Here is a 24,827-nt window from a genome sequence, read left to right on the forward strand (position 1 = left end):
GCAGGGAGGCCAGCAGCGTTCACCTGGCCTGGGGAGAGGCACGGAGACATCCCGTCAGACAGGACCCAGGGCCCCCCCGCTCGTTGCAGTCATGGGAACATGGGAACTCCCCCAAAACACTGAGGCCCCTTCCCCATTGCACCCCACACCGCAGCCCCCCACAACACCCAGCCAGACCCCCCAAAAGCTCACCCAGAGCTATTTTTACTCCCCAAAACAGGAGTGGTGCTGGCAGGGGGCACAGCTCCGCTCTGCCTTCACACAGCTCTAAGGGGGGGGCCCATTTCAGCCCCCTTCTCAGCTGCTCGAAGCGTCCAAAGGGAAGCAGTGAGGCCGCCCCACTGACCCCAGCCCCTCACAGAGGGGGGACCCTTAGACTGAGCCCCCAAATCTCTACAGACAGTAAAAGCTGGGGATGGTTGGAAGGGGGGAACCACCACAGCCCCACCATGCTCCCCTCAGCCCCAGCCCCTTCCTGGCGGGAAAGGGGCCACTCACCACGGGTGACGAGCCCCACGGGTTCCCCGCTCTGTGCCAGCCGGTACGAACCCCCACTGCGCCTGCCCGCACCACAGCTCCCGTCGAGGTCGCACTTACCTCAGCCAGTCACTCCCTCCACGCCGCCCCGAAAGCCCGGCACGGTGCCAGGCCCCAGGCCAGGCCCCAGGACGAGGGCTGTGCGGCGGGGGGAGCGCGTGCCCCGGCCCCCTGCGTCCCCTGACTCTGGCGGTCGCGTTACAGTTGCGTTCTCGCATGTGACAGTAACGTCAAGGAGAAATATTTCCCTGCTAACACGCCTGGAAAACTTCTGCTGGAAGCGGGGGTGGAAAGCGGGGGGGGGACCTTGGCATGGCTGGTGGGGGACACCAGATCCTTGGGGGACAAAGGTGCCCTGGCCCCACGCCCGGTCATGGGGACAAGAAGGAGAAGCTCCAGCACCTGCAGCTTTGCCTCCCCAAGGGGGAGACAGGGCCTCCCCCCTCCCCCCCGGCCAGCAGCCATTGCAGGGCCAGGGCCTCACCTCAGGCACCCCTCCCTGCATTGTTCCTACCAATGTAAGATCACACCACAACATAAACAAAGTAATTTTTATTTAAAAAACAAACGGGGAAGAAAAACAAACAAAAAATACAACACAGCCACAGAAAGCATAAACTTCACTTGTACTAGTGTTACCTATCAGAGCAAATACCAAAAAAAGGTTTACAGGGGTGTTCTATAAAAACCAGTGTAATTTCCCAACCAAGAAGGCACTTTACTTCCATTAAAACAATTATGAAGTCAAAGATGGACTGGAAACCCAGAAGTGCTAAGTCCAACCTCTCATCTCCATCCTGAAAGTCCCAACAGCTATTTCCAACAGGGGCTAGAAACCTCGATTTGCTCTTATGAAGGCAAAGTACATAAATCCCTCTGGTTTAAGATCTTAAAAGATCTTTAATAATCTGCATCTGTCAACCCACCAAATGGCAGATCTTGATGAACAAACCTTCGCAGCTGCCATCAGCAGGTACCACAAAGTTTGTGGTCATCACAGCTCACCTGTCATCCAAGTGATTAACACACCCAGTAAGAATCTAAAAAAAAAACCCAAACAACTTATGGTTTTCCTCTCTAAATACCAACAAAAACCTCAGAGCACGACCAGAGCCTTGGTCAGTCTCCCCTCAGCTGCTGGGGCAATTAACCCTGAAATCTTGAGAGTATGGATACACGAAGTAACACTTCTGACAGTGTACGGTCTTCACCGTGCCAAGAGGCCATATTTCTAATAAATCTTGTAATCTGTAGCAAAAAGCTAAAAAACAAAAGCATCTGCCCCTTCTCCCATAGAATCAGCTCCACACCCCCCAAATATGAAGTGTGGATTTGCACAGTAGGAGGCAAAGGAGTGGGAGGAGGTGCAGCAGGGTATTTACAAAAGCTGAACAGCTTCACCTGTAAGAATTGACATCCCTTCACAAGAGCCTGAAAATACATTCCCATTACAACAAACACAAATTAATATAGAACACAATTAATACAGAATATAGAATCTTTTTTTCCCTTTGCTTCAAACTAGGCTGAGATCTGTTCAAACAGCAGAGAAGTTGTCCATGCAACTCTCCAATCTGCTCTCTAAAACACATTTAAAAAAATATAACATCTCTGAAAGTTTGGTCATCTGTTCCTTGATCAACATCCAAAGAGTAATTCTCAGGTCAGCAAAAGTTTTTCAGAAACGAGACAGCCCCTGAAACAGGGGCTGTTTCCAACCATTAGACCCCACCAGCTTCTGCGCACAGCTCAGAGCGCTCTCCAGTCAATGGGCTTCTTGCCAGATTTCTTGAGCAATTCATTTGTCTTTGAGAAATGCCGACAGCCGAAAAACCCTCTGTTGACAGAGAAAGGCGAGGGATGAACCGTCTGCAGGACATGGTGGCGTTTCTGTAAAGCGTTAGAGGAAACCGCTCGTTAGATTTGCATGCTTTCTGCTCCCCGGACAAGGCTGGCTGCTTCTCCCCCGACCAAGCAGGTGTGATTTCCTCTCTACACCTCCTCAGCCACCAGCCTGGGGACCCAAAGAACTGGCTATGAGGACCAAGACTTTTGTCCCACTGAGCACAGGAGGATGGACTATGTAAAGCAGCAGTAATACCCTGGCCATTTTTCAATTGCTGTAATCCTAACAGCAAGTTTTATACTTGCTCATGAGCCTTTTCCTAGAGAAAACAGTTCTGTCCTCAACTGGATGCTTTTCTGACAACAGAAGGTTACACTTGCTCCACTTTTGTTGCTTAATTCTGGCAGAGGCTAAGTTGGAACAGAAGGGCAACTGAATTTGACATCAGAGTTCAAGCAGAGAGAAAACCCCAATTCTGTAAGGGAAGTGCCCTCTAGCGTCCACTCAACTGAAGAAAAAAAAATAATGAGTGAGGGAAGAGATAAGGAGGAGTAACCTGTACCCTGTCAATGGAGCTGCCTTTCTTCTGGGCATAGGCTCCCCACAGCATGAAGACAACCCCATGCAAGTTCTTGTTGAGCCAGGACACCACCACATCCGTGAACTGCTCCCAGCCTCTCTCCTTGTGGGAGGTGGCCTGGTGAGCTCGCACCGTGAGGACAGCGTTGAGTAGGAGCACTCCTAGCAAACAAACAAAGCAGAGGGACAGAGGATGAAACAGAATCCAGCGTTAACTGCTTTTTCCTGCTTCCCCCAAGGAATGATAAATTAAAAATGGGATATTTTCATTCTAAGGTACCCGCTAAGCAACAGGCACTCAGAATTTATTTTCTCGTTCACAGATGGACCATTTCCAACCATGAATCCATTTTCTAGATAGGCTTCTTGATGACCTACAATGGATACGTTACTAGAGCGTCTATTAACTCACCTTGCTTGGCCCAGCCAGTTAGATCACCATGACCAGGATGAGTGAAGTCCTCAATATCCGTAGACAGTTCTTTGTAAATATTTTCTAAACTGCAAACAAAAACCACCAGAAGTTTTTTTTAATATGCACGTTTAAAGATAAGAGCAAACAGCACCACTTACTGCTGTTACACTAGGGAAGAAGAGTATTGATTTAAATCTTATCATTTAAGATAATAAAGCCATTTGTAGAAGCAGGGTAACAAGGACCTCCCTTTGTGTGAGCTTAATGAGACGGTATCAGCACAACTGAAAATGCAAATTTACATCCAGCATGCTCTTCAGAATACCAAACTATAGAGAATTATCCATACTTTTGCAGTGATGTTTTTTCTAGGCAATGCACAACTCAAATTTGTTTGCAACTCAAACTACTGAGTTGCAACACGCCTCCTAGCACTTATCTGACTCACGGCCATAAGTAACACAGAACTGCAGATAATTTGGAAAGCAAAAGGGAATTTGCAAATTGAGCACTCTCATACCTGGGGGGAGGTGGAACAGGCTTCTGGACACTGAAACAGAGCCCATGAGCTTGATTAGGTCCATGATACGGATCCTGTCCCAAAATGACAACCTTTACCTGAAAGCAGACCTTAGTTAGCACTGAGTTATAATCAGTATTATTCCCAAAAGAGGGAAAAAAAAAAAAAAAGGCTTATAAATGAGCCTAAAACAAACACACAGACAAAAAAAACCAAAAAACCCCAGGAACTGGGGTTAACTGAAGTTAAATCACTGACATGTCATTATAAACAAGTTTAAGAACACAGTCCCCACCTAATGCTAAGGATTAACATCACCACAGCTTTGCTGCTAAGATCATGAAGATATTTTGAGTGCAAAAGACCAACATGTTCAAAGAGCCACAATAAAACACCTTATTAAGGTATTTTCCAAGTAGATTTCCTCACCTTTTAAGTTTTATGTCACACTTGCTGTGATATTGTTGACACAGCTTACTGGCAATGGGATTACCTTAAACGCTGTCATTATTTTTAATTATAGTTCATTACAGATCAATTAAAAAAGCAAGAGATGTACGAGATCCAAGTCAAGCACTACATTAAGTTGGTAACACTGGAAATAAGGTCAAAAGTCCAACTCAATTTTTAAAGGAAATTCTGCGGCCAGTGAGGGTAATAAAGCAATAAATACACATTTCAGTATCAAAGATGAAAGAGAAGCCAGGATTTACAAGTTAGGCGAGAGAAACAACAGCATCCACATCACACGGATTGAAGCTTACGAGACCACACATCCAGTGAATGTGTTTGTGCGTTTTAATCGTTTTAAAGGCGCCAGCAGCTGGACTGACAGCCCCACCTCTCCCCAGCGCCTGCGGCTCTACTCACATCCCTGATGTCGCACATCTGCGTCCAGGTGAAGACTTGCTCGGGGGGCGGATAGACCGTGTAGCGCTTCCTCTCTTCTGCCACAAACGCCATCAGCTGCGGGGGGAGAGGGAGGGGGGGGTTCAGCCCGGGGACAGCGGCCGAGCAGCCCCGCCGCTCGGGGCGGGCCCGGCTCACTCACCTCCATGAAGTAGGGCTTCGAGAACTCCCCGGCCAGCTGCTGCCGCCAGCTCTCCCCGAAGCCCGGGGGCACGTTCCGCTCGGCCAGCCGCTGCAGCGCCGCCTCCTTGTTCTTGCGGATCCGGTCCAGCTGCTCCGGGCTCAGCGGCGAGGCCTTGCCCGCTTCATCTCCCGCCGCCTTCGCCTTCTTCGCGGCACTGGCCTGGAAACGGCGAGCGAAGAGGAGGCTGCAGAGCGGGCGGGGGAGGCCGCGGCCCAGCCCCAGGCCCAGGCCGAGCAGCGGGAGCCGAGCGGCCGCCATGCCCCCGCCACGCGCCGCCCATCGGGGGCGGCCCCGCCACACGCGGGTATTTCGCGGCAAAACAACGGCCGGCCCGTCCCCATTGGCCGCCGCGCCAAGCGGGTCCCGCCCACAAGCGGGAGCCGAAACTCCCGCTCCCCACTGGTCAACGAGAAAGAGCACGCTCCTCCCTATTGGCTTGCCACAGCTGGCGGACAGCCGCTCCGCCTAATAACCGTGACGCGGCGGCGGCCCTCAGCACCCATTGGGCAGCGGCGGAGCGTGGCCTCGATTGGCAGGTCAGTCAGGCGTGCCAGGAGCGCGCGGTTTTTGGAAGTGGCCGCGCGGCGCGTGTTCTGCCCCCTCCCCCCTCCAAAGGCCGCCAGCGCCGCGCGCCCCAACGGCCACCAACGCCGCGAGACCCCCCCTCCCCAGCCGCGAGACCCCCCCGCCCCAGCCGCCAGCCCCTTCTCCCCCTCCCAGGGCCGCCGGCGCCGCCAGCCCCCCGCTCGCTACCTCGGTGTCGCCGCCCGGCTCCGGGGAGCGGCCGCGCTTCTTCGCCGGCGCGGCGCTGAAGAAGGAGTGCAGCGTCTTCTGCCCGATCATGGCGGCGGCGGAGCGGGCGAGGGGCAGCTGTGAGGGGCGGCAGCGGTAGCGCGCGAGTCGGCGGGCAGGTGGGCGGCACAGGGATTTGGCGCCAAGAGCGCGCGCGTGCGCGGGAGGGGGGATGCCCGCCGTAGGAGGGGGCAGGCCCTCCCTGGCGCATGCGCGCCCGCGTCGCTCTCCCCCTCCCTCTGCGGCCGCTGAGGGGCCCGGGGTTTCCCGCCGTCGCCGCGCTGCCTCAGGGGGTGGCTCCCGTTATCGCTGCCGGGAGGAGGCGCCCGCGCTGAGACGGGCGTCCCCGCAACCCCTCGCCGCTGTCGGAGCCTCCGAGCGGGTGTTGATGGACAGATACGTGGTTAAACGCTGCCCTGGGGAGGCGGGGGGCGGCGGCGGGAAGAGGCCGCGACGGGAGGAGCCCGCCTCGGGGCAGCTCCCCTGGCAGGAGATCCGCGCGGAGGGCCTGAGCTGTGACTACCGGCTCCTCTTCGGCAAGGCCGAGGCTGACGAGATTTTCCAGCAGCTGGAAGAGGAGGTGGAGTACTTCGAAGGTAACGGCCATCGGGGGACCCGCTTCCAGCTCCGGGTGCCATGCACACCCCCCGTGCTCCCACCCGGTGAAGCGTTTCCCGCCCAAGACGAGTCCCGGAATGATTCCCGTGGCCTGGGCAGAGCTGCCAGATGGTGGAGAGGTTTCTGCAGGCGTCTAGTGTTTGCCAAGTCAGGCCCTGCGCAGTGAAGTGCAAGCACAGGTCTGATCCTGCAGAGTTAGTTTTGCTTAGCTTGAAGTGTGTGCCAAGCGGTTTCATCCATGTTTTAATGTTTCCAAAGAACCGGGGTAGTCCTGCAAGGGTGACAGGAGTTTGTTGGTATGTGTAGTATATGAGATATCCCCGGTCACATTAATTCAACAACAGAATATGATGGGAGTGCTAGTTCCGTTCATCCCATTCAAGGGGGGTAGTAAGGCAGTGTCAGATTTGAGTGTTAAGTAGTTTGTTGGGACAGAAACACTTGAACACGGATGACAGCTTTTGGGTTGTCATAAGCATCCTCATTTCTGTTGTCCCACTGGAGATTCACAGAAGCTCCAAATCGAGCAGAATGTTGACCCTGTGAACTTCAGAGGTAATACAGAGTTGGTTTTGATCCTTCTCATTTGTTGTTTAAACAGGTGAAATGACGAAATTGCATGTGTTTGGCAAATGGCATGACATTCCAAGGAAGCAGGTAACCTATGGAGATCCTGAGTTAACATACACTTACTCGGGCGTTACCTTCTCTCCTAAGCCATGGATCCCAGTTCTCAACCGTATCAGAGATCGCATCACTTTGGACACAGGACATACTTTTAATTTTGTCCTTATTAACAGGTATGTCTGATTTCCAGTTGCATCAAGCAACTGTTCAAATGAAAAACTGCTTGTGCAACACTGTTGATAGACTGCTGAGGAGTTGTTTGACGTTCCCTTAATTGGACTGGTAGAAGAACTAACTAATCTATTCTGTGTACAGATATAAAGATGGTGGGGACCACATAGGTGAACATCGAGATGACGAGAGAGAACTGGTTCCACGCAGTCCGATTGCGTCTGTGTCCTTCGGAGCTTGCAGGGACTTTGTTTTCAGGCACTGTGATTCCAGAGGGAAAAATGCAACTCGCCACATTCAGCCCATCAAACTGCAGCTAGCCCATGGTAGCCTGCTGATGATGAAATACCCCACCAACGTGTATTGGTACCACAGCCTGCCCACCCGCAAGAGAGTACTTGCCCCAAGAATCAACCTCACATTTCGGAAAGTGATGACTATAGCCAAGAAGTGAAATATTCAGCAATTAAGCACCAGGTCTTTTGTCTCTGAAAATAGAAGCCTTCTTCCCTGGCACAACCGTCAGTTTCTCATTCAACCACTGTCTTTGATGATCCAAGGTATCGGATGAACAAATTAAACCAGGAGGGGAGATAGCATACTTAGTAACTTGCTAATAAAGACTGCAACTACTGATCTTAAATGCCTAGAATACTACTTCTCCATGAAATGTTGCTGTAGTCCTGCTGATACCTATTTTTAATGAGTAATACCCTTGTTTTGTTCAGGGGGAAGTTTGTTCTCAACTGATCTTAATCTAGCCAGTTTTCCAAAAAGATCAAAATACTCTTTATCCTTCAGATAGCAGTGAAAATACTATAAAGTACAAGATGTAAATAGATATAAATACTATAAAGTACAAGATGTAATCATTTAGAGTGAGCCTGGAAGGTGATACTGTTCAACAGGTGACACTTTCTTGTATGCTCTGTCAATGAGCTATGGTTTGCTTGTTTTTTTAAAAATAAAATACAAATGAGACTGACATGAAAAAGAGGAGTGCTAAGATATGCATATGGTGAGTGCAACATGGCTGGCTGCATGTTTTACCGTCAGTATGACTTTTGTCTGCTTATATTCCCCTGCTGTTCTACCTCCTCTGCTGACGTGGGAGACTGGGTTCTTTTGGTCAGTAGCGTGGTGGGGCAGGAGGAAGCACGAGGTGCTACTGCACAGGGAGAGGGCCTCTTCTTCCTTAGGTTCTTTGTACAGAAACCAGGGAGCATAAAATGACCTTTTGGTGAAAGACTGGGTTGGACCATTTATACAGACAATGCAGCGTGAAAGGCTATAACTTCTGAGAGTGTCTGTTTTTCTAAATAATTATCCCTAGGGATACCATTCTGACTACCTGAAAGCCATCATGTCAGCTTCCATGCCGACAGTGAATCCTGCTGAAACAAGGAAAGACCGTCTAAAGTCACCAACAGGTCTTGCGGAATCAAGCAATGGTAAGTACTGAGCGAGAATGTGAACTGATCCCTGTGTAACCCGGCTTCGAGCATCTGAATTCATTATGGGCTCTATCCTTCAGTGGTAGGTCCATTAGGGCTATGGAATTAATGTCTGTTTAGACAATTTCGAGGTGGTACTTCCCACCCTCTGCCACTACCAGAAAATGCTGTATGTAGCGTGAAGAGCTTCTTATGAATGCTTCTTATCCAGATATGAATGCTTCTTATCCAGAGAACGTGAAGTGTTGCTTCTGTCACATACACCAAATGCGGTTTGGCTTACAGCTTGGTCTTTGTTTCGAGACATTACCACATGTAAACAGCTACTTTTTCTAATAAGTTTGTTCTTTTATTGCTACTGTACAGTTACAAAAATACCCTGAAGTGAAAACGCAACTTCAAACAGCACTGCAGTGGTTTGACTATAGTATCATACACTTTTAAATAATGCACAAAATAAGACAAGAATAATCCAAACACAGATGTTGTCTTGGAGGTCTTATCTGATGTTTTTTAAACTTTTTACATTTTATTAACACCTTCTCCACCATGGAAGCTCGTGAGTAACAAGTAAAAGCGTTTGATGAGCCTCATGTGCCTGCACAGAGCCGAATGACTTCAAAAGGTTAGGGTTGGGTGGCAAACATCTGCAGAGGTCTTTGATGCTCACAGTAGGCTAAGAGTTACCTAGCACAGCTCAGGACCAGGACCGAGGTGCTGACACTTTGCTTTCTTCCTCACATTGAGGGCTAAGCCAAGACCGTCTACTCCTTCCTAACAATGAAAGCTAGAACAAATGCTGACAACTCAACCCTCATCTTTATAGCCCTTGAGGAAGCTTTCAGACTAAATCTGCAGCTGAGGGAAACTGAGCAGTTTCAGTTATACAGTGACTGTGCTTTCATTCTCATCAAACTGGCCCCTGCTGGAAAGCAGCTTTATGCAAAAGGGAAAGAAAAATAATATTGAACATGCAAGCTTGCAGTAATATGTGGCTTTATGTCCCAATGCGTTTAAGACCTAGGCCATTGTGTGCATATGTTCTGACCCACCTCCAGCATTACTGCTTCCCAAACGAAGTGACCTGTTCAGATGAACTTCACAAAAATTCAGAGTTAAAAACTGTAAACAGACCCTGTTGAGAATAGGTATTGCAGAATATACACTGCTGGCAGTGGAAATGTTTTGAAGTTCTGAAGTACAAATGGTAGACCTGCTGGAGCTAGGTGCTTTGCATGTTTTTCCTTAGGTGACACCCAGCACTGCTTTACAGAGCTCCTACTGCACACCCCTGCTGCCCAGAATGGAGAGCTTGCTTCTCTTACCTTCTGCAAGTCCGTTAGGTCTTAGTTCAATGGCCAGGGCATTTTTGGCATTTCGCATCCTTCTAGGTTTTTTCTTTTTCTTGTTGTTTTTCCGTAACTTAAAATATGTTAAAAACATGCTAGTGCTAGCCTAGCACAGACGGGGAGACTTCTCAGGAACTAGTACATCGGTGGATTTATAGACTATTTTATGTACTGTGAGCATTACTTGGAGCAGGAATTGTGATCCATACTCTGGAATGATGAGTTGTGTAAATAGTTTTTCATATACATCCATTACCATTCCTATTTTGGCTGGTTTTGAGCCTCCCGTTAAGGAACTCAATGTCTATGAGCTTTGGGCAGCAACATGAACATACGAGGTACAAAGTTGCCCTAAAAAACTATTAAGACAGCTGTTACCATTTGAAAGCTTAGTTGCTGGTTTACACTGAAAAAGCTTGTCTGATGAATTAGTCTTCTTTTCTGCCAAGCTTACAAGGATAAAAAAGAGCTAAAAATAGCCTACACTTTATTCCCGGTAATTTAAAAGCAGTCAAAAGGAGAATTTTTGCTGCTTGTCCCTCCCTTTGTTTGGGATTTTTTTTTTTTTACACGTCAAACGATCCAGAGCAGCAAAGTACACCTTACTTCTGCTTATATGGCAATCTGGGTATCTAATGCACAGATTTTCAGACTGCTGTACTACTTCACAAGACAAGTAAGTGCCCACCTGATTCAACTGTCTATACTCTAACTTAACAAGGATGCTTGGGTTGCTATATGTCTCGGCTCACAATCGCAACTGGTACAAGCTCTAAAGCTCAACTGCAAGCCAGACAGCATGTATCTGAATGGTTGATGAGAAATGGCAGTTTTATATAAAAATAGGAAGTGCAAGTCTAGAACACCCATTACAGTAGCCTTGAAATCACAGCATGAAAAGTTGTAGTCGATGCAACCAGCAACTGTATTCAACAGTTTCATAGTGACAAAAGAAATTACAATACTGATTGCTAGCAAACGCTTCTGTCTCTTGATTTCAGCTATATTCCAAAGATACAGAGCAATTAATCAGGGTCTTGGCTCTTAATAAATAAAAAAAGTCATCTTTTCTCCTGGAAAAAGGAAACTGTACTTTGAATCAGCGGAAGTACTTCTATGATGTATAAAGAACTAAAATATTAGGAAAATGATGTGAACAGGGAAGTAATTTTTTGGATCGTGCGTGTTATGTAGAGATGCCTTACTTTATTGAGTAGCTGGGATATCAAGAGAAATCTGATTCCGTTAGTAGTTCATCCCATCATCTCGAGACACTTATCACAACACAACTGACATGCAGTGGACTCAGACAACGGTAATGTTACTATTCAAATAAGCTCAAGGCACTTTGTTTCTTAAATCATTGCCTTTGATAACAGTAGCTTCCCATCAACTGCTTCTGGGGCTCCCCTGTTCAGAAACGTCTGCAGTGAAATGTATAGGATTAAGCATCTTCCTTTGAAAATTTACATACATGTCAGAATATGGAATAGAGCCCTGGGAAGCCTGTTTGAAATCTCTGTTTCAGAGCTGTGATGTTGACAAAATTGCTACCTAACAGAATAAATGCTTCTCTAATACAGATATACTTTGGACTGCACAACGTTAGCAGACCAACTTTGGGTAGCCTAATTTTGGTAGGAAACACAACTCCCAGCAGGAGCCAGCCATTGCCATAGAGGGAGGGAAAGTTAAAGGGCCTGTGGTGGGTTATTTGCATAACGGAGAGGAGGTGCAACGTAGATCTCATTAGAGGAATTCTGTCAGTTTTTGTCCTTCTTCCGCTCTCTTAATCACTCTTCAGCCCTCAACTCCAAGCTTTGGTGCTGTACCCTTGAGTGAACACGCTCATAAAAAAGCAAGTAAGCGCTAGAAGAAAGGACTTCCTGCAAACTAGCTTTGCGAACGGTGTCATCTGAAATCCATAGCCACTGACTGCTGACAGAGAGTGGGTTCTTAGGAGAAGGTGGAGAGCGGCGGTAAGTCACAAAGTGTCCAGAATGCATGTCTCCGTGATGAACTACAACTGCCATCAGACGGTAAAGGTATACAGGGGAACTGAAGGACAGATGAGAAAAAGGAAAGGGTCAGCAGACCTCATGGATCACACATATACCAGAAGCAGTCCCACTTGCTTTGTCTTCAGTTGCAATTTCTTTTTAGAGCAAATAGATGGTTCCATAAGAGACATACTGCCTTGCAATTACTTTTCAGTATACCAAGTCTTCACTACAGTGCTGCCTTATTCTATTATTGAGAAAACAGAACCATTTATTTTAAAAGTTTATGCTACAGAGGGCTACTACATTTTGAGCACCATAACGGACTGAATTTTGCAACAGCATTTTCCATCAAATCTACCAATGTGCCAGTATTTAGTTCTTAAAGGACTGTTACTGGACAGAAAAGCTATTCTAGAAGAATGTGCTTTTAACTGAAAAGAGGTAAAATTGCAGCAGGTAACCCACAGCTAAAATGGACACACTTTCAAGGACTTCCTCTATAACTGTCTTCATAACAAATGTTTGGCACAAAATGCTTCCAGGCTTCTTATTTCACACAGTAACTGTGGGAATTGTCTTCCCCATGGGGAAAATACGCAATGGCAGATAGAAGAAGTGGTATAGAACTAACTATACATTGGTCACCAGCATGAAAATAAGTGAACGTTCTCAAAGGCCAAGGAAACAGATTATCAGCAGAAGCATCAAGGCTGATTTACTAAGTAGAATCATGGCAGCAGCAACTTAAATCAAGCTTGTTAAATATAATGTTTGAAAAAAATCTGTAAGATTTATGGATTTCTTGCAATAGTTTTAAAATCAGAGTAAGAGGAAAAATGAAAGGAAGGGGTAGAAGAAAACAGCAAGAATAAGATTGTGGCTATTCAGAAGATGATTTACTGCACCATGAACCAGAGAAAGGAGATTTTTGAGTTTGCTTGTAGTATGCTCTACTCCCTTTCCTAGGAGAGAAATGGAGCCAAAAGACAACCACTAAAAATCGGCCAAGAGAAAAGCAAAAAATTTCTGCACAGGAGCTAGGATAGATGTTAAATTCTGTGACTATGCAGCCTCATAATAAAGACAGAATAAAGGAGGACATAATTTGAAGGGACAGAAATTACAAGATAGGGTACAAATCTCTACCTTACCTGCATGCAGGGAATGCAGCAAGTGGAAAAGTTCCAGAGGACATTAAAAATGAAGAGGAGCAGGCACCATTCATAAAGAGCGGTTTAGTACCAGATGGCTGTTCTGCATCTGCAAGAGAAAGTAGACATTCAGTAATTGAACTTAAATGCTACTATTAGTATTGCTAATAACAGTGCTTCTGTTCCTGCAGTACCTTTCATCACAGAATATGAAGGTATTTTACTTACTTTAATTCATTATGTATCACGATCCCTTAAGAGATGCAGAGGAGTATAATATCCAAAGACAGTGGTAATTGTTTTTACATGACACAAATATGAAAATTACTATGTTTACAAAATCCCAACTAAATAGAATACTGAGCTGCCTAAATGACAGACCCACTACAGCTAGATTTTCTAATTGTTTTTTAAGAAGTCACCACTCCCAGCATTCTTTCTATGCTTGTCCTGAAGCCTTAGAAGAGATCACTAACAAGATAAACCCTAGGACTTCCCAAGTTCAACATGCCTTCATCCTTTGGACATAAAACAGCGAGTTCTATGCCACCTGGGATTTTTTTGTTTGTTCATAAGTTTTTTTAATATTTAGTAGGACCAAATTAAATTATCAAAACTGAACTGTAAACTTGGAACAGGGTATCCTAATGCTTGCTGGGAAGGGGATTTCTACCTGTCCTCTTTCCACAGATCCAAATAAAGATACTGCTCTTATGTTCATTCTGCAGATCAGAATGTTTTATCATTGCAACACAGAAATACCTGGTAGATTTTATTTTCAAAATGTACCTGAAGGTTTTACTGCTATCCCATCCTTTGTCCCAGGTGTTGTCTCTTCAGAGTTTTTCTGATTTAGCTCATTCTGGTTTGATTTATGAACAGGAATGCGGTATTTGTAGATGTCCATGATCAGGAACTCATTGAACTGTACATGCTCGTGACGTTTCAGAGGAGTGCCTTGGTTTGACCAGCTCAGTCTTTGCAGATGGATGCACAAACACTGAGGGAGCTTCAGCAATGTTCCATAGAAAAGGAGAGTCAAAATACATTTTAAATGAAGAGAAGCAGCTGTTCAAGTTAAAAGCATACTAACTAAACTGCTAAGTCTAGTGGATAAGGAAATACATCACTGAAGCGTTCCCTTATGTGCTACTATATCTGTGTGTAAGCTTATTGGCAATAGTGTCCCTAAGACATGACACTAAGTCACAACTCTCTTGAGATTTCTGCTAATGCCACTACTGCTCACTCATTAGGCAGGAGGATAGATAGCCAATGTTAATCGTTTTCTCCAAATGGAAGAAAAATCAATAAAAATACAATGCACATTCCTAAAAAACCCACTTGTCAATCTAATTTAGCTTGTTGATCTGTGAGGTAGAAATGAGGATTGGAATTTGTTGGAGCGAGTTGTTGTAAGACATTTGCTAATACTCAATAAGTAATGGCTTTGCACAGTGAGAGTACCAGGGGAAGAAAGTAGTTATAAACATCTGACATTCAAAGTCATGCCAGGGTTAACCTCTATCAATAAGTACAGATTATTATTAATGGCACCTGAGGCTCTTAATTGCAGACCAGTGCCCTGTTGTCCTCTGCACTGTATGACTACAGAGCAAAAAATAATAAAAGCTTCTAATATAAACTACACCTGATGTTTAGCACCATATTCACTTGTTTAAACCAGCTGTATTTAGAACATTTTAATTTATTTGAAACATGCAATTGCTAAAGATCCTACAAACATGGTATATATGAATCACTTCACTTACCAAGGAAATCAAGAATTAATGTAAGACATGTGAACTGCCACTGAGCCAAACTCACGTTTAAGTGTTTTGCTGAATAACAGTAGAATACTCAGAGTCTTTAAGCTATAGAGTTTGGTGTTTTGCTGAATTGAGGCCTCAATGCCTACAAATATTTGACAAATGAGCTTACTTTTTTAAGTAAAACATTAAAGTAGTCTAATACCAAGAAGTGGACATCAAGCAAAGAGATCAAAGAAAGAAATTACTGTATAATAGGATTTAAAAATAGATTTGGAGGGTTAGCTTGCCTCACCTTTCCTAACTTTAATTGCTTAACAAATGTTGTTCTCTGGTTTTCTATGCTCTGTCCATTCAGAGTCCCTTCTGCCTGAATCTGAAATCAAAGGGAAAAAAAGAAAGGCATTTGATTACCTGCTGTATCAGGTTACATGTAATAGTGCAGGTCTGCACACTGCAGACAAAACCAATTGTCTATCTAGAACTATGCTCAGTACATTAATTACTCCTACAGTTTTCTGGGAACTTTCTTAAGAATTGTTGGCCTATCCTAATGATCAGAATTCTAAACCAAAATCAAGCAGAAAGGAGCATTTACAGAACAAGCCCAGTCTCCAGGTTGATGTGTAGCCATATGCCATTTCTGTCTGTTTCAAACAAGCCACTTTGGCTCTGTGCTAGCATCAAATTACAGGTACCTGTAAAATACTGTTTAAAATACGAGAACAGAAAAAATATCCCAAATATTATCTAAATAATACCTGGTAATTACAGACTAAAATATTTGTAAATCTTGTAATATTAGTAATAAATAAACCTTCAAAATATTCTATGAGATAAGAACTCCATTTTAAATATAAGAAATCCCAGGCAGGCTAGAGGCTTTCCTGAAGTCACGAAGAAAGGAGTAGAAAACTGAAACCATAATTCTGTCAGCAGGCTTAAAACTGAGCTAGAAGGTTATACAAATTAAAATTACATACTTTAGTGCAGTTGTCACACACAACATCCTTTACAGATTCAGAGGAGATGAAATGATGGAGGCAGTGGTCCAGCGTCATAGGGCGACCCTTAGTACGAAAAACCAAAATTATTTGCAGTAATTTTAGGGTGTATACCACTTAATTTTGTGAAAGGATTTTTCATAATTTCTTCCATAGAAACTAGAGAGTTGCAGACTTATTTCTTGAAAAAACTGACTAAATGGCTTTGAGTATAGAACACTGGTAACATAACTAACCATGGGGATTCTTCCTTAGCCTGGATTAACATGGAAAACATTGCAGCCTGTAGATAAGAACAATAGCTCCTTTAGTATGGTTTTAAACTACAGATTCCTGGCCCTGTTACTATTTTTCTCTAAAGTTCCAGCACTTCATGGGTCACTTTATGCACTCTGACCCTCTACATAGAAATATAGCATTCAATTGAATTTAGGCACTCCTTCCTATCCTTCCTTGTAGACTGTACTACATACTGCCAGGTAAGAAGGGCATAATCTTCTATGATGGTATAAAATAAAACACAAATAGCAGAAGGTGTGTCCAAATCCCAATCCTAGCTGTCCAGCAGTGTATTCTGTAGGTGCAAGTCAGAGTTTCCATGAGTGCAAGTAGTTGCTACTTGTCTGGAAAGACAAATCGTTAGCAGACATTAAGTAACAAACTGTTATAGTTCAGAAATGTCCTGCACATTTTGCCCCCAAAATCGATGCCGTTTTGTCATTCGAAGTTTTTCAGAGAGCCAAAAAGAAACGGAAGCAACTTCCAGTTGAAAGCCTGTATTGGGTAACTTGTGTACTATCACCACAGAGACAGAGCACCCAAAGGTCACCTTCCAAGACTGCGAGAAACAGCCCTCTGGATACGGTCTGGTCTGTTCAAATTACACAGAAAGGACCAAATACTCCACCAGGAGAAACAGAAAACTCTACTGGTGTCAACAAAGTCATGCTTCTTGTACTAATTGGTAATTTGCACCAACACATTAGTGATAAGGTACTGGATCAGCACAACAGGATCATTTATAAAAAGGCAGGAAAATAAACTGTAGCTACTCATTTACACTTAGGTTGTAGCATCTTAAAAAGGCACTAGTGAAGATAAAGCTATGATGACAAGGCGATAGGCAGACTGGCTGGATCACGTCAGTGAGGGATACATACCCACGCAGCTGCTGGAATACTCAGTGAGAGACTGTCAAAGGTATCATACCTCACAGGACTCTGCAAGAAAATTTTTCACATATCCAGTGAGCTAAAATTTATGACAATCCAAAAAAAAAACAAACCAAACCCAACCTCACAGAAGATGAACATAGGCCCTCAGCCATCCACAATCATCTGGTGGAACAGGGTCAGAAACGCCCGCTTTCCCAAGCACAGTGCTAGGGAACACTAGGTACACAAGGTGCTTCTTAGGCTGTTTCTGCTGAAGCTGCCCCTGCTCACTTAAATTTGTTTGCAAGGTTTTGAAAAGCAAAAGTACTAAACGTACTCTTACGGGTTGATCTACAAATGAGATTTACTTTCTGTATTTTTTTTTCTTTTTCCAGGTTATCTTCATCTCCTTACTCTGGACAACAGGACTGCAACTTAATTTGGCTTTGCATGTGCAATCTCAATGCTGCGTGCTGAATGAATAGCTCGTCCTAAAACACCACCCGTGTGAGTGGATTTTCAGTATATGATAGCTGTGGTACTGAATACTAAATATAACAAGTCAACTATTATTCTGTCTGATAAGACAGCTATTATCCCCACAAAGTGGATCACACTTAATTTTCTTCAGTATATTTAGTGATACATTCTCATTCATCACCAACACTATAATAAGTACCTGAAAAAGTAACGGTCTAAGCTGTCAGTCCTGCAAACCTTTGGAGCTTAAAGCAACTATGTCAGAAACAAGGGATGATGGTTTCAGAACACACACATCCTTTTTCACGTATACGTATTACCAGACACACATTCTTATACCTGGTGCTCACAGTGTTTGCAAACCATATTGCTGGTCAGCCTTCCATGAAAAGGATGCTGAGATTTCCAGTGACTTGACACAGGGGGAAGAGACCCTGAAACACAAAGTTGAAGTTGTCGTTTTATTTTCAAAAAATATCTGTGTTCATCACTACAATGCCACATTTGTGGCCCACAGTAACAAAAGTAACTGCTCTAAAACATGTTCTGTCCCACTGACAAATAATTAATGGATTTTTTTTACAGCTGAAGAGATATATTTCAGTCCAATACAGACAAAGATCAATTAGTATTATCCCCTTAATGAACAAAGCGACTACACTATGAATATTCATATTTCAGAATGGAAAAAAGCATACCTCTTGTTCTGCAGCTTATTTGCTTTTGGGTTATTTCTGGCTGCTACAGAGGAAGATAAAAGATTTCATTAACCCTACCTTAGAAATCATTAAGTATTAAATATGTTCTTATTTCATCCCTAATACGCTTTTCTGACATGAGAACAATTGCGGCAGTTTTAGTGTCTCTTTATATTTGAGGAAGGCCAAAAAACCTGGTACGCAACAAATTTATAATTGACAAAAAGAACACTTCTACTAAAATGAATAATTAATCTGCAGAATTCTCTGCCTCAGAGTACTAAAATAAAAGCATAACAGATTTTATAAACCTTTTGTATATATTTTAGACAAAAAGAGATAGAAACTTTCCGTCTGCATTAAGTTTACCACTAAACTGGAGGATAAGATAAATTTCACCTCCAAATGGACTATTCCATAAATGTCCATTTTGCAGTTTTCAAACCTCTTTCATGTGTCAACTCTTACAGATAAGAGTAACTGCTCAGATGGACTGCTGTTCTGTGCTAGTATTTCAATCCCTATATTCAATGGATTTAGGAATGCAAAAGTCCTCATGAAAGTGGGATCACTGTAAATTCAAATACATTTGCTTACAAAAAACATTTTTCATTCTTTAGATTGCCTGACCTATTGATTCATTTCTATCAGAGTACTAAAGAACAGTGTTGTAAACATAATGAAAATATCTTCAGTTTCTAAACAGACATTTTGTACTTGACACACTTAGGAATCTAGGCAGACTATGGAAACTTCTCCTGATAATGAAATAACATTGGTAAAGAAGTCACCTCCAGCGCATGCACATCAAACAAATGTGTCACACGTGGCTGACGATCTCGTTCATCTTCTAATGAAGAGGTAAGGACATGAAATAGTTCATGAGCATCCTATTAAATAGAGGCATAAGACTTAGAGGACGTGAAAACAAAAGACATCAAAACATACTGAGGAGTGAGGAGTACTGATACATATATGACTACATCATTGCAGTAGGAAATTAAAGGAAAAATTACTGCTTATAGCCCACCTTATGTATTAATAGTAATCATTTGTGCATCTGCTGCAGTTTTGCCAAAAAGCTTTTTCTATAAAGCTGAACTTTGTAACAGCACACATTATTAAATATATTCTGGGTCATATAAACTCTCATATAAATACTTGGAGAAAAAAAGAAAAATGAATGCACAAATGCCTACTTTCCTTGATTTCAATAAAAGCATAATTGAAATCTATGCTGTTTGCTTTGGCTCTGAAGTATAAAAGAGAACCATATTTCATGAGTGAGATAATTGATCGAGTTCATTGGCCAGCTGCACTTAGGGGCTGAAAATACTGCAAACAAGAATTAGCAATCTTGTCTGTTACATGTAACTAAGTCTGGAAATGTTAGTGAAGTCCATCCCTCGAAGCAGTGTGGCACATTAGCATAGACCCATTATCTACAGCACATTTAGGGCTGTATCTGTTCTGTTTTCATATTACTGGTTCCATTGTACCAAATCTGATGGTAATTAGGTATGAGGTTTTGAAGCAGCCAGGGTTTCCATGCTGAATATCTAAGCAAACTGAAACGCCATTCATCAATCACATGGTTGTTTGCCTTCACTTTTTAAAGCAAACTTTTCACTACAGCAAAGATTCTCAGGGCTATTAGTACCATAGCTTCACTCAGGGCTATTAGTACCATAGCTTCAGTTCTCTGTTATTCCATATCTAAGCACTGAGGTGTGTATCAGGCAGTCTAACTTGAATTCTGTAATCACCTGCTCTTCAAATGATGAGATCTGCCACCTGTACATCCTTAAAACTTCTAACAGGCAGCTTGCATCCAGGACATCATCTTCTGTTACCTCTTGACAGGATAAAGCTAGAGACATTGCATTTAAAAATGTTAGAGGGAGCCACAAAGAATGGTTAGAACACAAATCTGTTTATTTTAGACTTTATGTTACTTAAGCATCATATAATCGATTACAGCAGTTATTCTTGATTAAGACAGGTAGACAATGACAATCAAACTAGTATGTATTAATTACCATTCTCATCTGACTCAGGCTAACTGACTGCATACATTCTCCTCATCTAAGACATGCAAATGTAAAGGTTTCTCAACTAACTGATACAGAGAGAATAAACTTAAACACTCTCTGAAAGACAAATTTTAACTAGTGGATTGGGTAAAAATTGGTACTTTACATGCCACAGAAACCCTTACATCAGTTAAATGTACAGGATTAACTGGCACAATTTTCGTATGAACAGTATGCTGAGACAGGAGAACTTCCAATGGATTTCCTTTAAAACAGAGCCCTGTGAGGAAAGCCAGGGAGAGCCAAGAAATTGCTTCAGCATTTTGGGTGCTTAAATAGGATGTAACTAATGCACAAATTTAGCACAGGGACAAGTCTGAAACGGGTTAACAATTTGGGCTTAGGTGCTTTAACATTTGTATCCAACATCATACAAAGTATCTCATTTAATAATCCATATTTTGGATAAAATAGTAAGCTTGGAAAAAAATGCTTAAGTTATTTTATAATGCATTCTTTTTCTTTTATATAGAATTCTGAGTGTCCATCTAATTGTGATAATATTTTTCCTGTTTCTTCAATGACACTGAGCCCATATTCATCCTGTTTTAACCATTAATACTCTGTGAACAGCAAATACATTAAAGCCTGTGGCAACGGGTTCCATAACCACATTTTCAGCACCACTGTTGCCCTCTGGTTCGATTTGTTCACCCTGCTGGCAAACAGCTTCTTCGGAGCAATGTGCCCCATGCTGGGTTGGCTGCCCCCTGCTTCTCGATTGCCAGGCGAGTCAAACAACACCTGAAACCTTCCAGCTGTTGGCCAAGAAATAAACAGCTTTGGGGACACATGCAGCCGGGCCTTGCGTTGTGCCGGCTCGGTACAGTAACTTAACACCTTTTGGATCTCCACCCCTCTGTGAAATTTGGGTGAACTTGGCCAATAAGTTCAAAGTTAGTAGAGGGAAATTAAAAAGAGAAGAATACAAGGCCATATGATCTTCCTTTCTTTAGGAAGGGAGGCTAGAAACGATACCATTTATGCTAAATATTTTCCTCTTAGTGTATCACAACATGAAAATTAACCTTAAAGTACCTCTTAGGAGATGCAGCAAAGTAAGTGACAAGTATTGGTGCTCAGCAGGCTGGTTCTGGTCTGTCTTGTATTGTGCTGTAAACTCCTCCAGCCACTTGATGAAAGACGGACAGGAAGACAGGCCTTGCAGCAAAGAGTTCATGAAACAGGTGTTTCCTAAGTTAAGAAGGCCAGGTACAAGCCCTGCAAATAGAAGCGTAACAGTTTACACTATAAACTCTAGGAAAACCTTTCTAGTTTTCAGTGGCAAGTCTTGTGTTAGGTATTAAAATTACATTAAAGTATTTCTATTTGTTTGGTACTTGCACCCAATGAAAACTAGAAGACCCTGGTATGTACAACAGCATACTGTAAAGTGTTTAGATACACGGTGGTCTCCGAGACTTACACCGCTGTAAAAAACCGTCGTAAAATTTCTTTGAAAAATACTCTTTTTTCCCCGATAGGAACAGATTTCTATCAACAACACTAAGGTTCAGGATTATCTGCAAGTCACCATCCAAACTGTACCACTCTTGGTTCTAATACACAGTGCAGGAGCCCCTTATTGTGCCAGCGTATGGAGGCCCGTGGGGTCACTGCGGCACCGTTGTGCGCTTTGGTGAAGCTTTCTCCTTGGCTCGGATTAGGACGGTGTTACGAAAACTCCTGGGTTGCCCAGGATTAAGAAGAAGTATTTCTGTACAGCTCCGCTTAGCAGGAGACTTTCACTTCTCTTGTACTGGTGTTCAAGAAGAACACGTTTATTTTGCATTCCAAACTGCAAAATAACGCACGTTATCTGCAGCGGTTCAGTAACAAACTTGTCACAAGTCACTAAAAGATGACTAATGAGTCACAACTTTAGAAAAATGTCGATACAATTAATACGTTACGTAAGCGACAAAAGCCCTTTGCTCAATACGTATTTTTTTAACTTGTTACATTTCTAAACAGGACAGCGACCAAAACGTTGTCTTTAGCAAGAGACAATAACGTACGGAAGCTAACAATAAGAAATAGAGATAGGTGCGTTTCCAACGCCAAGGAGAGCGCCCAGACGAAACCGAAACGCACGGAAGAAGGAACTTTTGGGGCTATTTTCCCGTGCTTTCCGTGCCGGAGGCAGGCTGCAGCTCCTCGGCCCTCCCTACCTGTCCTGCGCCTCTTCCTCTCGGTGATGGGACCCCACAGCACGTACATCCCCGCCGCCACAGCGGCGGCGACCCCCCCGATAACGCCCCAGTTCTTCATCGCTTTATACCTGGAACGGGAAAAAAAGAAAACAACCGGGGACTCGCTACCTCTGGCTGCGGAGCCGCCTGTCGGACACACGGCCGCGGGGGCAGGGGGGGGGCGGTGGGCGCCCGGGAGGCTCCCGCCGCTCCCGCATGCTTTGACGTCCTCCTCCCGCTATCATGCCCGGTGCTCGGTGCCTGGCTCGGGGAAGGGCAGGGCCCGCCTCGGCCGCTGGCCCCGCCACGCCGCCGTGGCCCCCGCCCGCACCGGGCCGGGCCGCCCGCCGCCCCCTCCCCAGCCGTCCCCGCTGACCTGGCCGCCGCGCCGGCCCGCAGCAGCCGCCGCACCGCCCCGTCCGCCTCCGCGGCGCCGCCGGGCAGCATCCCGCCCCCGCCGGAACCAGGGCCCCGCGGGCAGGCGGCGCGGCGGACGGGGCGGCGGAGCGCCGGAAGTGGCGCGGGGTGCCCGGTTAGCGGGAGGACCGCCCCTAGCAACGGGCGGCAGCAGGCGGCTGGTCGCTAAGGCCGCGGCGGGCGGGCAGCGGCTTGCTCCGGGCCGGCCCGTCAAGCGGGCAAGGCCGGGGGAAGGCGGGTGTAGCGGCCCGCGCTGCCCATCCCCTGGCAGCGCCCCGGCCCTCCTGAGGGAACGCCGGCTTTGGGGGGCTTGGCTCAAAGCTGTGGGGAAGAGGTGGGACACTTAGATCCCGCAAGCTCAGGTTGCGCCAGGGGAGGTTTAAATTGCATATTAGGACAAATGTCTTCACCGAGAGGGTTGTCAAGCACTGGAACAGGCAGCCCAGGGAAGTGGTTGAGTCACCATCCCTGGAGGTATTTGAAAGCCGTGTAGATGTGGTGCTTAGGGACATGGTTTAGCTTGGCAGTGCTGGGTTAGCGGTTGGACTTGATGGTCTTAAAGGTTTTTTCCAACCTAAACGATTTTATGATTCTGTGAAACCGTCCAAACCCCATGGAGAGAGAACAGCTCTCGTCGCCACATAGCAGATGCCAGCCCCGAGGCTCCTCCATACTGCCTTGACACCCCCTCCCTCTGCACCTGATATTTGAGGGCCCCGCTCTGTCTGCTCCCCACCTAGTGCTGTTAGTTTTTGGTTTTAACTGATGCATTTGGGGGATCGTTTAGAGAAAGAAGCATTTCATGTCAGTGCCAGGAGAGGAGGCATCTGGGAGCGCTTGCAGGCAGAATGACTGACATATGCAGCTTTCGAGAGCACCTCGAGATGGCAGCTGCTGATCGTGTCTGTGGGCCTGCAGGTAACAGTCTCCCTCTTCACACCTCCCCAGATTAATTCTAACGACCTTTGTTAGCGAAGTGTGTGGTGCACCCTGTGTGTCTTTCTGGCTGAGTCCTTGTTCGCGTGACATTGCTCCACGTGTGCCAGAAGGCTGTTCGTAAGAGGAGAGCAGCCTGGAGAGTAAGGAGAGTAGACAGCAAGAGGCTGAGAGAAGCGGGAGCAACAGACAGAAGGAGGATGTGAAGAAATACAGTTGTCCTGACAGCTGCAGCATAAGTGTGCAATGTACCGTTCTCACGCCTGCCTCGTGCTCATTAAACACGTGAGACAAAAGAACCAGTGTGCATAGAGGCCAAATCTCACACCCTTAACTTACCGGAAAATTGGACCTTATTTAGTAGAAAAGTAATTTAGCTGCTGTATTCTAAAAAGAAACCTGTTGCTTATGCAATGAATGTATAAGCCAAAACTCTGCTTGAAAAATGCCATTTTCTAGCAAGTTTTTGGGAGAAGCAACCCAGAGTCTCTGTGAACTCATGTTCTGTGGATAAATCGCGTCCTGGAACTCAGTCAGGCTGCTCTGCTGAGACCGCTCTGATGCAGGCTCGCCATGACTGCTTTCCTCTGGAAGTTTCAGTTCAGTAACTCCTCCCCTTGTACTGACTTTATCTACAATATTTTACCCAGTGAAACTGAACGGACTTGTTGGATCATATAAAGATTTGAACTACAGTTTCTTTAACCCACATTTTCTGAAGAGGAAACATAAATCTTGCAGGAAGGTGTTGGTAGACCAGTTTTATCTACAGAGGCCTTTCATGTTTTTAATTGCGATGGGCCAGGCTGGCTTTCATTCCAAATAAACTGCTGAGCTCCTTTATGGTAACAAATAGCTGGAACAATGCCATTCTTCAGCCCGAACACGTCACCACCCAATTCAATGACAAGTAAAAGGGTGCACGACTG

At 44.9% G+C, this 24,827-nt stretch overlaps 3 protein-coding genes across 6 annotated transcripts; 1 reads left to right on the forward strand and 2 right to left on the reverse strand.

The window, feature by feature from the left end:
- Positions 1–1,085: 1,085 nt before the first annotated feature.
- Positions 1,086–5,934, reverse strand: UNG (uracil DNA glycosylase). Of its 2 annotated transcripts, XM_072879731.1 has the most exons (7): positions 5,744–5,934; positions 4,949–5,149; positions 4,768–4,863; positions 3,898–3,995; positions 3,375–3,463; positions 2,946–3,124; positions 1,086–2,427 (listed from the first exon to the last, which is right to left on the reverse strand). In XM_072879731.1, the coding sequence occupies exons 1-7, from the start codon at positions 5,831–5,833 to the stop codon at positions 2,287–2,289; spliced, it is 894 nt and encodes a 297-aa protein (XP_072735832.1). In that variant the 5' UTR covers positions 5,834–5,934; the 3' UTR covers positions 1,086–2,286. The 2 variants fall into 2 exon arrangements, with proteins under 2 accessions (XP_072735832.1, XP_072735831.1); XM_072879730.1 differs by lacking the exon at positions 5,744–5,934 and having other exon boundaries at positions 4,949–5,309.
- A 21-nt stretch (positions 5,935–5,955) lies between these two features.
- Positions 5,956–19,669, forward strand: ALKBH2 (alkB homolog 2, alpha-ketoglutarate dependent dioxygenase). Of its 2 annotated transcripts, XR_012045206.1 has the most exons (6): positions 5,956–6,378; positions 7,002–7,200; positions 7,343–7,758; positions 8,532–8,649; positions 17,478–17,589; positions 18,991–19,669. XR_012045206.1 is itself a non-coding variant. In XM_072879732.1 (3 exons), the coding sequence occupies exons 1-3, from the start codon at positions 6,171–6,173 to the stop codon at positions 7,650–7,652; spliced, it is 717 nt and encodes a 238-aa protein (XP_072735833.1). In that variant the 5' UTR covers positions 5,956–6,170; the 3' UTR covers positions 7,653–8,494. The 2 variants fall into 2 exon arrangements, 1 of the variants encoding a protein (XP_072735833.1); XM_072879732.1 differs by lacking the exons at positions 8,532–8,649; positions 17,478–17,589; positions 18,991–19,669 and having other exon boundaries at positions 7,343–8,494.
- On the reverse strand, positions 11,188–23,080 carry USP30 (ubiquitin specific peptidase 30). 2 transcript variants are annotated; one of them, XM_072879728.1, is made up of 13 exons: positions 22,922–23,080; positions 22,525–22,634; positions 21,392–21,574; positions 20,027–20,130; positions 19,052–19,150; positions 18,261–18,300; positions 17,902–17,996; positions 17,089–17,148; positions 15,908–15,994; positions 15,220–15,300; positions 13,945–14,164; positions 13,156–13,264; positions 11,188–12,059 (listed from the first exon to the last, which is right to left on the reverse strand). In XM_072879728.1, the coding sequence occupies exons 1-13, from the start codon at positions 22,990–22,992 to the stop codon at positions 11,795–11,797; spliced, it is 1,524 nt and encodes a 507-aa protein (XP_072735829.1). In that variant the 5' UTR covers positions 22,993–23,080; the 3' UTR covers positions 11,188–11,794. The 2 variants fall into 2 exon arrangements, with proteins under 2 accessions (XP_072735829.1, XP_072735828.1); XM_072879727.1 differs by having other exon boundaries at positions 18,261–18,303.
- Between the last annotated feature and the right edge of the window lie 1,747 nt (positions 23,081–24,827).

This window comes from Ciconia boyciana, chromosome 15 (assembly GCF_034638445.1).
Source record: "Ciconia boyciana chromosome 15, ASM3463844v1, whole genome shotgun sequence".
NCBI lineage: Eukaryota > Metazoa > Chordata > Aves > Ciconiiformes > Ciconiidae > Ciconia > Ciconia boyciana.